Source organism: Natator depressus, chromosome 8 (genome assembly GCF_965152275.1).
Source record: "Natator depressus isolate rNatDep1 chromosome 8, rNatDep2.hap1, whole genome shotgun sequence".
Taxonomy (NCBI): domain Eukaryota; kingdom Metazoa; phylum Chordata; order Testudines; family Cheloniidae; genus Natator; species Natator depressus.
In genome coordinates, this window is record NC_134241.1 from 18,234,388 (window position 1) to 18,250,005 (window position 15,618).

Here is a 15,618-nt window from a genome sequence, read left to right on the forward strand (position 1 = left end):
AATAATGCAGGGTGCAAATCCTTCACTGGTTGTTTTAGGGCCTTCTGCAGGCCAAGTATCAGTATCTCCCATTGTAGAGTTGCTGGTACTCAGCACATCTCAGGGTCAGGCCAATAGTTTTGTACATTGATCCTGGTTTCTGTAAATGGCCATAAACAACAACTGTGCCCAGAGAAATGCCCATATAACTCGGGAAATGTTTGCTGCACGAGAGAACAGAACAGGAGAGGCAAATTCAGCTGTTAACAGGTAGTGCAGGAAAACTAGCCAGAAAGCTGTACGTTTCACCGTGCACCCATTGTATTTATAATTGTAGTGGTACGGGCTGCTCATGGTGGGCATGACAGACATTGCCTGGTTGCATGCTACTGTAAATAGGTTCAGAGCATGTGCTCACTCGTCACTTTCACCTGTGCCTTTTCTGAAGTTGCCAGTCTCCACTGACTTGTACTTTAGGGCTTCTCTAAAAATTGCCATTCACCAGTTAGGTTGGGGCTGTACTGATCCTCACAGAGAGCCATGAGCATAGTTACTTTTCCTTCATAGGCAGAAACCTTGATAAGTCCTATGGCATGACCGTCGTGGCTGTGGAATTTCATCACAGAGGGGGTGTGTGTGTGTGTGTGTGTGTGAGAGAGAGAGAGAGAGAGAATAGGGACAATATAAAATACTTGGGTCCAATTCTTCTCTCACTCCATATGAGCAACTACCATTGATTTCAATGGGTACTACAGCACATCGGTGAATCAGGCCCCAGTAATTAGCAGACCCTTTTGAAGGTGTGGTTGTACATGTTTCGAGGAGTTTTAGGAGCCTCAGTTGGGGCCACATGCTGGCAGTCAATATACTCTCTGTCTCTCACCAACACACCTCTCTTGGGTGCTTACTAACAGTTAACAGTTGGCAATAATGCCAAGGCAGAAGCAGACTCATAGGGAGCTTGATATGATCAAGTTGTTCTGTCAAATCTTCTTGAGGATAGCTTGTTTTTCTGTGTTCACCTCGTTCCCTGGCTGGTCCTGAAGCCTACAGGTGTGATTAGGCTGTAAGGGATGGCTTTCCCCACTGATATGCCATCTTGGTTTAGGATTCCCTGGATCCTAGAGAGGGAGCAATCTAAGCAGGGCTGCTGTATTTAGCACCACTGTACTTGTGGTGCAGCTGCCCTGCCTACCCCTCTTCTTGCAGCCAGTAGGCGTAAGGGAATTTGGTGGTAGTGGGGGGAGAGGAATTGTTTCAATAAATGCACTTCCATTGGGGTTGTGGTGCCATGCCTTGACTCCATCCATCATCACATCCCTTCTGCCCTCTCTGAGCTCAGTGTATATGGGCCACCTCTGCTATATGGCTGCCACATTAGCTTAGCTATTTGCACTGGATGCAACTGGAGATCCACACCAACTGGGTCACCACACTGCTCAGTACTGTTGTGGATCACATCCATGCAGTAGCACAACCCCTTGTGTCACTGGCAGGATCAAGCCCGTATTATTGACCTGGGATAGAGTCCAACCAGCAAACTGGAGGTGAAAGGCTCTATTTCCCACTACCACTCTCCGAGCCACCCTGCCACCCGAATTACCCACACAGTCACTAAGACAGGAGGATTTATTAGGTCCTTCTGTCATGCCTAGCAGCACTTCCAACAGCATGATCAGAGACTGGCAGACAGCTGATTTTGAGTCTCCCCAGGAACAATCCTGGCATTAAAAGTTTAAGCTCATGCAGCATTTAGAAACCACACCAATCAGTGAAACCACACCAAAACACATTTGAGACAATTTTACTTCTGATGCCAGAGTGCAGGCTCTCTTTACAGGATTTTTTTTTTTTAAAAAGATGTTTACTTTTGCTATTTTTTTAATCATTTCATTTTAAAAAACAGGTTACTCCAGAAAGCCATTTTTTGTAATAAATTTGTAAGCCAGCATAATTTTTTTCCCTTGTAATCATTCCTTTAACCAAGGCAAACTTATCTGTTCCTGTCCTGAGAAGTCTCATGAACAGCTGACAGGCTATTAAGTAGTGAAATAATAATTAGAAGCTTGGTTCCAAGTACTTCAACAGTGACTTCCTCCTGCCCCAGAGATATTAAGTGAAGGTCCCCAGTAGCTGTGCAGTTTGTGTAATTTCCTTATGGTATTTATGTCCCTTGAGTAAGTGGCAGTCTTTCTTGTAAGGTATAGGACTTGGTAAGTCTTGAAGGACATGCTGGAAATCCAACTCATGCCTTACAAAAGAGTCTTTAAAGGGTATGCTTTGCCTTTAAAAATTCTAGTAAATTTCATTGCAACAAACACAGCTGTTGTCTCTTTTGCCCATTGTTCACAAGCCGCAAGAATGCACAGCACATTGAATAAAATTTCAGTTTTATATTGTACAATTGCTCAGATAAAGAAGGGACCTGAGTAATCCTTAGGGACAGCTTTGCCATGCAAAGAGGAAGAGCTCTTATTTTTACCATTATACCACAGAACCATGGACACCCTCTCTTCAAAGCAGTTAGGTGCAGACAGCAGTATGTGGTGGTGGTTGTATTTTTTTCCCCACAATGTCGTAAATTAGTAACTTAGAATTTGTCATTCAAATATAAATAAATAAATAATAAAAAAAAAATTAAGAGCGAGATTCAGTCATGACATGCAAGAGATTAAAACAGAACTATTAAAAATGACCAAAGCAAAACACAGGAAATGCAGACGAAAAGCCCAGATTCATTTTGGTTTGCAATAGTTGCATTTTGGAAGCATTAATTATAAAGGTATGTCATATACCAAAAAAAGGCACCACAGTATCTACAGAGCCAAATCCTTAAGAGTTTCTGTGGGATGCAAAGAAGGAAGGTAGCAGCCTTGATTAGAGTGTACAGTTGATCTTTCCCTCCTACCTCCTCCTCCCCCCCAACTTTAAACCTGTCCATTGCAAATTTGATCTTTCCATTTTATGTTTGGTTTCGCTGTCCCATGGGGGGGCAGGGAGGGGAGAAGGGGGAGGGAAGAAATGAGGGAGAAAAAAAAAAAAGATAAATTTAAAAAAACATTGGCAAGGGCAACATCATTCTGCAAGTGGAATATCTCAAATGATACTAAAAGAACCCTGGGATTACTTAATTAGAAACAACACATACACACCCCCCCCCTTCTTTTCTGACCTTAGTTGAATTTTTAAATACCATACTACAGTATTAACCTCAATTTAAACCAGCAGACGTCTAGAACCAAACAACACTAGGAACCACCAAAGAGTACTGGATGTAATAAAAGCATCAGAAATCCAAGCCAGCTATTGAAGGGATCATTACATCTGTTAGCTCTCAACTCTTAAAAAAAATAAACAAAACCATGATACCAGTACCTACTGGGTTTGCCAACCCGTTGCTTTAAGGTGAGTGGGAGGCAGGGGATATTGGAATCTGTTTGCATGCCTCTACACATTATCTGCAGAGGAATAATTAAACAAATGAACAGGGAGGAGGGAAAAGAAAAGAAACATTTTAAAACTTGTGTTTACTAATATTCTGTACATGAGATTCCTAAAGAATAACTTGTCCTCCTAGTTAACCTTGTCCTGGAATATATACAGATTATTTGTTGCGGCCACTGCAATGATATTTTCTGAAGGATGCCAAGCTGTATGCAAGATCTTTTTGCTGAAGTCCAGACTGTCCACGCTAATTTCGTCTTTCCTCCGTTTGCCCCCAACGCACACTTTGCGGGGCTTGAGTATGGCCCGGGGTTTGCTGTTTTCCCTAGAGGCCTCCAGGGTTACGTCACGCTTGGTGTTGCGGTCAAACATTCTGAAAAAATTGTTGTAGGAACCGGTCATTATGACACTGTGAAGCAAGTGGAAAGAACAGATGAGAGTTAATTATGCCATACAAGGATGGCACAGCAGCTAGAGTTTAGGGCCTCTCAAGCTTCTATGTCTTACTCTCCCTTCCCCAATCTTGAGGCATCAGATCAGATTCACTATCCTTCTGGACAATAAGGGCATGGTGAGAGAAAATGTCACTCCTGAATTAGCCATAGTGGTTTGTGATAGATTGACCTCAAGATGGCAACCTTCCTCCTTCCCCAAGGGCTAGGAATGACTTTGGTAACTTTCCTTTGAGTTTTTGTTTTTTTTCCCCATGCCTCTATATTTACTGGGCTTGGATGACGGAGAACTCTATTGATAAAGGCTATTCTTGCAGGACTTCCAACCAGCCAGAATCAGCAAGTTCTGGAGAACTCCATTCCTTTTATCAGACCAAAGATCTTTGGATATATTTGAATAAGCCCACACATCTCATCAAGTCTTTTCTCTGTACTTATTCAAAGAAAATTCCCACGGAAATCCGTGAGTTTTTCCGAAGTACAGACTGAATAAGAATCTCATAATTCGACATGAGTTTTTTCTGACCTGTACTCTGAATTTCACCCATCATTAAAGGCAAAACCCCCCAACCTTTTAAACTACTGATGGGGCAAGGAGGCATTATTTGGAACCAAATTAGATATGGGATTTGGGTTCAAGGCTCAATTAAGGCTGGGTTTATGTTTTGAGGGTGCTGAATTTGCACAAGATTTTGGTGCACAAATGCAGAAATCGTACAAGATTTCAGGTAATCTTACGTGATTTCTGCCACCTTGAATGGTGTGACTAATGTGAGAATTTCTGCAATTTTGGACCAAACTGTATCGTCATCTTCTTCAGCCAAAATCTCCACATGAACAACTGGTCTCCTGAGATTTCAGCCACATCGAAACCAGAACCAGAAGATTTGGATGATGTGGTACCAAAACTTCAGGCATAGATTCAGATTACAAGGATTTGCATCTGACAGCACCTCCCCACTTCCAGTAATGCCTGAAATTTGGAGGAATTTAACATGCGGTTCTGAGTTAGGCCAATCTCTGTTTCTATCCATATATTTATGAAAAGAACTCCAAACTGTGCACCAAACATTCATGTCACCCACAAAGAGGTCAGTGAAAGAACTATAGAGCAGAAGGGAGAGAAGAGCCAATAGTATGATGTACATGCTGGTTGTGGTTAAGGTTGCGTTACATTTTGCACTTAACACAGGAATTCAACTTCTCTGCTGTGTAAGAAAAATAAAGCATATCCTCCCAAACTGACAGCACATTTTGAGCGCAGAATGAATAATACAATGGGTGGTTTGGGGAACCGTCAGAGAAAAATCCCCTCTTATAATTCATGATGATGCGTCTCACCTGTCAGACCCATTCCACACACATTCAAATTTATCGAAGATGCAGTCATTCTCATAGAGCGAGCACAGCTTGCTTCGGAGGTAATCGTGTACCTAACAGCAAAGACACAAGGCAGCGGAATGAAAACAAGACCAGGCTCTATCAGAACTTCCACAAAGCATGAAGTCCAAAACTCATCAAAAAGCATAGCCAGTTTGTCAGCACTGCACCTTCAACATCTACTCACTGCTTGTTACTTCTGCATTTCACCTATATAGCCCAGCACCTTACAAATGTGAGGTTTGTTCCTGCTGTAGTACTTACTAATACATCCTCAAACAAAGGCATTGATGGATATATTGACTGGTTCACTGTGTTCTCTGAATGCAGCCGATGAAGTGAGCTGTAGCTCACAAAAGCTTATGCTCAAATAAATTTGTTAGTCTCTAAGGTGCCACAAGTACTCCTTTTCTTTTTGCAGATACAGGCTAACATGGCTGCTACTCTGAAACCTGTGTTCTCTAAATGGAGTTGGACAGAGTGTTTAAGTGTGTTCAGTTGTATATGCACTTTCAATCATTTTACAGTCTAGCCTATGAAAAATGAATGTTACCATTTCAAAGATGGCTCAAGTCCCCAGTGGGCTGAAGTACAGTGACAGATCTGTGTTAAGGGACCCAGCATTGGAATGGTATCGGGTGCTGCAGGTCTGGATTAAGGAAGGTCTCGTGGGGCACTTTGCACAACACCTGTCCAAAATATACCTGAAAATCAATTCCTCACCTTCACCAAACTAGTTTCACCAATCTATCCAAATCATAAAAGGAAAAAAATCAAAAAGGTTATAATTTATCAAGTCACTCAAGCTCATATTTTATAGATATGCTCCCATTGAAATCACAGGCAAAACTTCTGTGGGAGCAGGGGCAAATTCTTATACTTTGTATGTTTACCCTAACCCTTTCTATCACGAACTTGTGCACCCATCAATGAAAGGTGAAATCTGGTGCTTTCCCATTTATTCTGAATCCTTACAACTGTTCCTATTTAGTTTTAAATGTCTCTTGTCCCATCAGCCTTGAAGATGAAATACCTGGTATGTCTCAATAGGCCTGTTCTCCATGTTCAGGTCCCATACTTTGACGGTGAGATAGTCCCTGGTCATGATATACCTTCCACTGTGACTGAATTTAACATCAGAAATTGAGGAGATGATCTCAGAAAAAAATGATCTGTTACTTGGGTCTTCAGGCTCTTCAAAAACTGCAGAACAAAAGAAAAACGGCAACGTAAAACATGCTGTAAGTTGAATCCATATGATCTTAGAGGAAGACTGGTCATGCAACAATGGCACACTGGGGCTCCAAATCAGGAAAGCATGTAAGCATGTGATTAACTTATTTGGGGTCGGGAAGGAATTTTCCTCCAGGGCAGATTGGAAGAGGCCCTGGAGGTTTTTCGCCTTCCTCTGTAGCATGGGGCACGGGTCACTTGCTGGAGGATTCTCTGCTCCTTGAAGTCTTTAAACCACGATTTGAGGACTTCAATAGCTCAGACAGAGGTGAGAGGTTTTTCGCAGGAGTGGTGGGTGAAATTCTGTGGCCTGCGTTGTGCAGGAGGTCAGACTAGATGATCATAATGGTCCCTTCTGACCGAAATATCTATGAATCTATGAAAATTAAGTGCTTTCCTGAATCAGGGCCTGGGCTAGCATGGTCAGTTGGAATGTTCTAATGTGTCTGCTTGGACAGTATTTAGTGGCAAATCAGTGACTGTACCTGTATAGAAAGGACCGTAACAAAAGGATAGGAACGTAGGAATTGCCATTCTACATCAGACCTGAGGTTCATCTAACCCAGCAATCTGACAGTGGCCAGCACCTGGTGCTTCAGAGGAAGGTGCAAGAAATCCCATAACAGACATTTATTTCATGAACCAGCCCACAGGGTAAGTTTCTTCTGATATCTGTATCTGAATGTGCAACATTAAAATAATCAAGAGAAAGAAGGGAAATTTGAGCCAAACTCAGTTTTGTTCCTACTTTTTCCTAAGAACCCTTCGGCATTTGAGCCTGATCCTTCATGGTGCCGGGGGCCCTAAACTCACATTGATGCAAGTGTCAGTGCGACACAAAAATCTTGCACATTAAGCTCTTTTTTGGGGTGAAACTTCATTTTTTCCCCTTGAGTTCCACCTTTTTACATCATGATAAGGAAAACCTGGCATTGGTGTTCTGAGATCTTAGAGAGAGACATTTTCAGCACAAAGGTCTAGCACCAAAATGCAATGACCAGTGAGACTGTCATGCTTTCTCACCATTTAATTTTGTCTGACAGTTTTAAACTATACAGTACAATCTTTAGTTGCATTTCATCATTCATGTGCAAGGCACCCTACAGTGCTATTCAGAGTGTCATTATAAATCATGCACTATAAAATATTAATTTCCTAAATTAAAATGCAGCACTACAAAATGAGGCGTCACTTTGACTGCACAGCTGGAATGAATCCAAAAGGTGGAGAACACCAGAGTTGTAGGGCCAAAACTGACTCTGCTATAAGCAGATGCAACTCTATTGGAGTCAGTGGACTTGCATCCCCATTTATACTGGGTCTGGATTTGACATAAAGTAGACAAAATGCCCATATTTGAAGGATTTTACCCTGCATAGTTGAAGCTACCTCACCTTTAATAAGGGCAATGAGCAAGGAGAACCATAGGAGATCAATATATCAACAATGTAACACTAGCCCAAAACCATAAAGCCTTACAGATCATTCCTGCGTCCTGAAAATCAAAGTGATGAGCAACTTGAAGTCAATGTACAATTTCATAGCTACTGCAAGCATACAATCTTGTTACTCCCTGAATACATCACAATTTGAGCAGCTTACAAAGGAGACCAATGAAGTTCAGCGATTTGGGGCCCATTTATAAAATTATATTTCTGAATGCCATCAGCAGGACGTGTCTCTCTCAAAACCACCTGAACTGGTGGTCCTCGTCACATATGGACCCTTGTTGGTGGCATCAACAGAGGCTGAGGACTGAGTGGGCCATCTATTAGGTCTGATCCATCTCTATAGATGGTCACTACGAGTTAGGGTTGAGGCAGGGTGGCATGGTGGAAGTTTGTATTGCTGCTGCACAGGCTACCCTTGTGCTGTGGTTGGAGAGAGGACTCCAGTCTCCATCCAGTCCCTTTCACTAGAACTGAAATTCTTTTTATAAAAACCCCTCCACTGCTGTTCCATTGAAAGTTGGGCTAATATTCAGACCCACCTTCTGTCTAGAAAATAAGTGGCTTAACCTGGCTGTCAGCCTGGCTGTTTCATGTACCACAAAAAGTGCTGCCAGAGACTGACTTTCAGAAGACCATACTGAGTACAAACATTTGTTCAATGTTATTATCCCCTATCTAAGTGCTGGGCTGTGAACTCCTGAATTCTGGAGTAGGATGGGGGGAAAAAATCGCCTCAAGTGCCAGAATAAATGATCTCTCTACAAATCAGAAATGGCGTAGCTCACAGCAGGATCCAGGTTGGGCTCCTTTAATTGCCAGCAGGAATTCTGCTGACCTGCAGGTTTTAAAAAATAAATAAATGAAAAACCAACACCCCAACAACAACAGAAAATAAAAGATCTGAGCTGGTCTGCAGAGAGCATCTAAATTCCATGTCATGTCTTCGGTGTAATAATTACGGGTTTGCTCACACCCGGTGGGCTGACTTCATGAGGCTTTCTTTAATGGCTGCATCATTTCCATTCAGTGTGTACGTACGTGTATGAGCTTGTGTCAAGGCTGGAAGTGTTAAGTCTATAGCACACGAGCAGGAGGAATTTTTGCTGATGCTGTAGAACTGGGAAATGTCAAAAACTACAAACAACAAAAAAGCCCTGGAGTATCTGAAGAATACTGTGAATGAATGGGAAATACCAGCAAGAACAAGACAATAGTGGTGTTAAAAAATAACAAGGCAAATTTTTGATACATTTCACCAGAAACTGAATATTCCACAGGCTATTGTTCTTGGGAGTCAGATCCCCCCTTGGCTGAACATCAAAATCTACTCCATTGCTTTTCCCCATGCTCTTTTTGTACAGGTTGTTATTGTTGTTTCTACATTTGCCTTTTTTACTGCTCATCTTTTTAATCTCAGTCTTCAACAATCATTGTATATGCTGTGCCAACCTTGCCTTTGTGTGGGTGGGGGGGAGCGGTCCTCATTCCAGAGGTCTGAAAGTCATATGAAAAGCCACTACCAGGGGGAAAAGTGCTCTTCAGAGCAGCCCAAGGAAGTGACCAGGCGTCTATTTCTCCTGAATGCCCTGATGAGGGTCCCAGGAAATGGGGACCTCAAAAGCAGGGGGGAACGTTACTTTCACAGATGTCTCCATTGCCTTCCACCATGGGGGCACATCCATGCTGAAGAACGAGGAAATGTGCATGTAGGGCAAAGGAAGTGTCCAGTCATGGCTACAAAGGAGGCCATAATTCCCGAATGTCTTGATTCAAGTACGGGTCAAATTCTTTTATGTAAAACAGGTCCTTATGTCTGCAACGTTGGGACCCTGTCACTTCTCAGATAGGCTGGAAAATCAGAACTTCAAGAAGCAGGAAAAGATTTAGAGATGGACCCGAATGAAAATTCTGGAGCCGAAACACCCCTGAACTCTGGATCTTTGCTGAAATTCAGCCCATCTCCAGTAAGATCCGTCTTCAAACCCACTACTTGGACTGAGGTTTACTCATCAGTAAATAAGATCAACACCAACAGAGGGCTTTGTTATGCTCTTTACTCCATTTAACCTTTCATCACAATAAATTACCAATGCTGACTGGAAAACTGGAAATGTAGAAGTCTATGAATCGCATTGTTACCAGAGACCACAGGAGGCCTCACCACTCAGCACGGGCTCACAGTTTCAGATTCCATGTTGCCACAACAATTGGCTTCCTTGGCGATTTCATCAGCAACTACTGATTCAAGCCTGTCCCAGCATATTTGGCGCAATGTCAACCCTCAGTGCAGATGTAACAAGGAGTCCCATTGGAGACAACTGATTTCCATTCAGGTAAAAGATTTAATCACAAGTAAAGTAAAGACAAAGGAGAGGCAAAGCAAGTAAAGACAAAGGAGAGGCAACATCAGGAAATGCTAAACATTTCGTATGCTGTGAAAAGAAGCCAAGATGGTGCAAGAGGCTGTTTCTTTTAAATAGACAGGGCAGACGCAGGGAGGGGGGAGGGACTGGAACATACAGACACAGTGAACACTGTGATGGCAGCAAACTGCATGTTTCTTCCATGATTGTTTGGGGAAGGGGGGGGAGTTAGGAGGGCATGTAAAGGCCACAGGGCAGGGAGAAGAAGGCAAGAGGTATAGGTGTGGAGTGAAGCTGAGGTGAAAAGACTGAGGTGGAAGAGGAGGGGGAGAGTTGACCCAAACAGCCAATCATGATGGCACAGAAAGTCCAGTCAAAACTGTTTCTCCTCCTCTGGAGATTCTGCACAAGGGGCTAGTTAATTGTTTCCTTGAGGTCTTGTTGGCCTATTATTCTGTGCAATAGGAGCTCATTTTATATTACATAGAGGGATTGGGAAAGGTTCACACCTCAAGAGAGAAATACTGACTGCTCATAGTATAATTATGAAACAGCAAAGGGACCTCAATTCATGTTAAAATTCAAGGAAAAGGATGGCTCTCAGGGCCAGATTTTAAAGGTATTTAGGCACCTAAAAATTCAGGTAGGTGCCTAGTGGGATTTTCAAATGCAAATGCCTTAACACATTTTTAGAAATACACTAGAATGACAGTGATTCAATATTGCACTTCATAACTGCCAGCTGGAGAGGGCTTTTTAAGGCCTGGTCAGCGATCAGCTCAACTCTTGTTTGACCTGCATCTATGACACTGCCTAGATGAAGCCTTGTCTAAATGGGAAATACTGTTGGATGATTCCCTCCTTGGGGAAAATGATTGGGTGAGTCTCTCTCTATGGAAAAATTGTTAGATGCAGCTCTCTATGGGAGCGTGCTGCCTCTCCACAGGAAACCTGTTGCCTTGTGTCTCTCCAAAGGAAAATTGTCACCTCTTTGCTCTGCAGGAAAATTGCCAGTTTTGTCCCATTATGGTGGAAATTGTCAATCATGTCTCTATATGGGGAAAAATATCAGTTGTCTCTCTATGGGGCAGAAATATCAGCCTAGGAGAGAGATTAACAAATCTCCATACAATTCCCAATCCCTTAATACACCTCCTAGAAGGCTGAGGCTATACAAGCCTCTTCCCCATTGTTCTCACTGTGCCTTTTCTACTTGGCATCCAGCTTTCACAGTGTTTCAGATTCATTAGGATGCACAGTCCAGCTTTTGTAACACCATCAGCACTGCATAAGGTGTATGAGTTATCCACCATGCACAGACCAGTCAAGGAGAGTCTGACTGGAAAGAAAATGCAGACAAAGCACATAATGGCTCGATGAAGTCTGGTTAATCAAAGAAGATTAGGATTGGAAGAGACCTCAGGAGGTCATATAGTCTAACACCAACTAAATCATCCCAGCCAGGACTTTGTCTTATATGGCCATACAGTCTCCTACATGGGCTACTCAGAGTTTCCTTTGCATTTTTCCCTTGAGGGGCTCATGGGTGCCCTACCACTCATTCACATAGAAATTCTGTCCTAGTGCCCCCAGTAGCTGTCTGGTGATCCATATGGTACTGGTGGGCCTGTGCTCTAACCTCCCTCTGACTCCTTGGCAGTACAGACTCTGCAGAGCTTCTCTCCCAAGCCCAAGGATCTTTCATCTTGCTAATGGTAAAACTTCCCTAGGTAAGGAGTTCTTAGGGCATGGCTACACTTGCAGATGTAGAGCGCTTTGAGTTAAACCAGCCTTCGTAGCGCGCAGTAGGGAAAGCGCTGCAATCTGTTCACACTGACAGCTACAAGTGCACCGGCGTAGCCACATTAGCAGCTCTTGCAACGGCCACAGAGAGCAGTGCATTGTGGTAGCTATCCCAGCATTCAATTGGCTGCAACATACTTTTCAAATGGGGTGGGGTGGGGTGGAGTGTGACAGGGGAGTGTGTTGTGTGTACGTGGAGGGAGAGAGAGTGGATTTTTTCAGGGGCTGAGAGCATGTCAGCATGCTGTCTTGTAAGTTCAGACAGCAGCAGACCTCCTCTCTCCCCCCGCCTCTCTCTCTCACACACAACATTCCACAGTAATGGTTGCTCTGTCTCGGTGCAGATAAGCATGCCAGCTGTCAGAAATGGAGCTTTCAAAGGGCATATCCGTATTTCTACAGTGAGTTCAAAACAATGAGAAGAGTGGTCACTTTACTTAAGGGGATTTGGGACATTTCCAGAGGCTGATCAGAGCGCAGTAATGCAACACCTTGTTCACACTGACGCCCGGGTGTTTCAGCCAAGGTGCAACAAGTGTTAATCTTCTTGCCAAAGTGGAGTACCAGGAGCACTCTAGCCGTGGAGTCAGAGTGCTCTATGTGCCTTGCCAGTGTGGGCAGGTAGTGAGCTAGGGCGCCCGCGGCTGCTTTAATGCGCTCTAACTCGCAAGTGTAGCCAAGCCCTTAGAGTAGAGGAACAGTTCATTTTATCAGTCTGGGTTACTGATAAGTTTAATTAGTCTACCTCTGTATTAGCCCCTGTGGGAGTGCATGGATGAGATGCTGCTGATTGTAGCAAATAAAGCATGAAGAATGGGTCAGACCTTTCTTGGGAGAAAAGGAGTCATGAAGAGAGGACAGGGTTCAGTCTGTGAAGGCTTTAAGAGCACTAATGCTGGAAACATAAGAGCTGACTCACACCGTGAAAAACCTGGGACAAACCCCCAACAGAGAGCCTCATACAAAGAATACAAAGCAGACTTTGATCCCTTTGAGTTTCTGGTACTGTAGGGCAAGTGCTTATAAGCCACCATGCGTCCCACCAGGTGATATGAGAGGTCCGATCAGAGTTAACGCATTCATTCCATGGTGCACTTGCTATGCCGAGGATATTTTAACTCCACCATCAGAGGTATTTCGACAGCTAAACATTCATATAGAGCAGGGGTCTCAAACACACGGTCTGCGGGGCTATTTCCTGCGGCCCACCAGTTCCCCGCAGTCCCCCCGCATCCCCCAGCGTTTACCTAGAGCGGCTCTGGCCCGGCGCACACCGGAGGCAGGGCAGGCTCCCTGCCTGCCTGTCTGGCCCCCGCGCCGCTCCAGGAAGCGGCCGGGCCCTGGGGGATGGTGGGCACAGGGTTCTGTGCATTGCCCTGGCTGCTCCTCCAGGTACCTACCCCGAAGCTCCCATTGGCCGTGGTTCCCCGTTCCCGGCCAATGGGAGCTGAGGGGGGAGGTACCTGGAGGAGCGGCCAGGGCAACATACAGACCCCTGTGCCCTCCTTCCCCAGATTCCGGCCGCTTCCCAGAGCAGCACGGGGACACGGCAGGCAGGCAAGCAGCCTGCCCTGGCCCCAGTTCGTGCCGGGCTGGACTCACCCCCCCAAACCCCTCCTGCAGCCGAACTCCCTGCTCTGAGCCGCCTGCCACATGCCTCCTGCACCCCAACCCCGTGCTGAGCCCCCTGCCGCACCCCGAACCCCTCCTGGGAATGGGGGCAGGGAAGGGGGTGGGAAGAGGTAGGGCAGGGGCGGGGTCCCATGGAAGGGGTGGAGTGGGGGCGGGGTGCCAGTGATGCGGCCCTCGGGCCAATGTACTAATCCTCAGCTGTAGCGGCACAGGAGCTAGCGAACAGAGCTGTAAACAGGGGAGTTTCAGTGGGAGTTTGTAAGGGGCGTTTGTCTTGTGGTGCTTGTTTGGGGTTTGGGTTTTGCTGTGGTGGTGGTGTTTTGGTGTGGTTTGTGTTTCCCAGATTAACAGGATTTAGGTGGGAAGGCTATGACAGATACAGAGGCAGCAGTGGGAGTGACCCATGTAGTGGAAGACACAGTGAGGATGACTGGATGTGGAAGCTGCTGTATGTACATGATCCTGGAGGGGGGTGCCTGGTAAGAGTTTTGTCTGCATGAAGTGCCGTCTGATCGAGCTGATGGAGGAAAAGATCCAAGGTTTGGAGATGCAGGTGGAAAGTCTGGTTGAGTTTAGAAAGGGGTTCGAGCAGATTTATAGAGCAAAGACATGAGGTATCTGAAGGGAAAAGCTCAGACTTGCAGATGGAAGCAGGAATGGGGAATTCTGAGAGGAGACTGGGTGAGGAAAGTGGTCAGTGGAAGCATGTGACTAAAAGAACCAGGCAGCGGAAAAGACGGGCTAGTGAAGGAGAAATAGAGCTCAAGAACAGGTTTGCAGAGTTGGAAAATGAAGAAGGGGCTCAGCAGGTAGTCACTGAAGGTGGAAGGGCAAGGAAGAAGAGAAGAGCAGCTAGTCCTATAAGAAAAGGGGAAGAGTCAATGGAGACTACACCAAATATGAGCCCCAGGAGGATACAGGATGGGTTGAAGAGGATTAAAAGGGAGAATAGGAATGGAAAGAACTTGCAGCCAGAGGGAACAGTGGATAGACTGGAGAATAGCACCAAGAAAAGGCAGGTCTATGTGATCGGGGACTCTTTACTGAGAAGAATAGACAGGCCTGTAACCAGAGCTGATCGAGAGAATAGAAGGGTGTGCTGTCTTCCACGTGCTAAGATACGGGATGTAGACCTGAGGTTGAAAAAGGATCCTGAGGTTGAAAAGGGAGCGGGAAAGAATCCCCTAATTATCCTTCATGTGGGAACAAATGATACTGATAGATTTTCACTGGAACGTATGAAGGGAGACTATGGTAGGCTGGGGAAGACGCTTAAGGAAATCGAGGCTCAGGTGATCTTTAGTGGGATTCTGCCTGTTCCTAGAGAAAGGCAACAAAGGTGTGACAAGATTATGACTATCAACAGATGGCTTAGGCAGTGGTGCTATAAGGAGGGCTTTGGGATGTATGGCCACTGGGAGGCATTCATGGACAGAGAACAGTTCTCTCGGGATGGACTTCATCTGAGTAGGGAAGGAAATACACTTCTAGGATGGAGGCTGGCATAACTGATTAAGAGAGCTTTAAACTAGGAATTTGGGGGAGATGTCCAGGTAATCTCCACGTCGGATTTTAGCATTGAGAGGGAAAAAAACAAAGTAAGAAAGGATACAGCCGTGGGGAGGAGAATGTATACAAGGAGGAAGGGAAGTGTGGATACCAGTCTAATAAGTTACACTGGCTGCAGAATGACCGTGCCTAATAGGGTACAGATGTGAGCGAGGCCAAACAGCAAAAATTAAGATGTTTGTACAACAATGCGAGGAGCTTAGGTAACAAAATGGAGGAACTAGAGCTACTGGTGCAGGAAGTGAAACCAGATATTTATAGGGATAACAGAAACATGGTGGAATAGTAGTCATGAGTGGACTACAGGTATTG

The 15,618-nt window shown here is 44.8% G+C and overlaps 1 protein-coding gene across 3 annotated transcripts in view; it reads right to left on the minus strand.

Annotated features, from left to right (window-relative positions):
• Positions 1–411: 411 nt before the first annotated feature.
• Positions 412–15,618, minus strand: part of PPP2R2B (protein phosphatase 2 regulatory subunit Bbeta) — a 261,499-nt gene continuing 246,292 nt past the window's right edge. For all 3 annotated transcript variants that reach the window (XM_074960535.1, XM_074960536.1, XM_074960538.1), the window contains 3 exons: positions 6,289–6,458; positions 5,217–5,308; positions 412–3,832 (listed from right to left, as the gene is read on the minus strand). In XM_074960535.1, the coding sequence (XP_074816636.1) occupies positions 3,553–3,832; positions 5,217–5,308; positions 6,289–6,458 (542 nt within the window). In that variant the 3' untranslated portion in view covers positions 412–3,552. The remainder of the gene's footprint in view (positions 3,833–5,216; positions 5,309–6,288; positions 6,459–15,618) is intronic.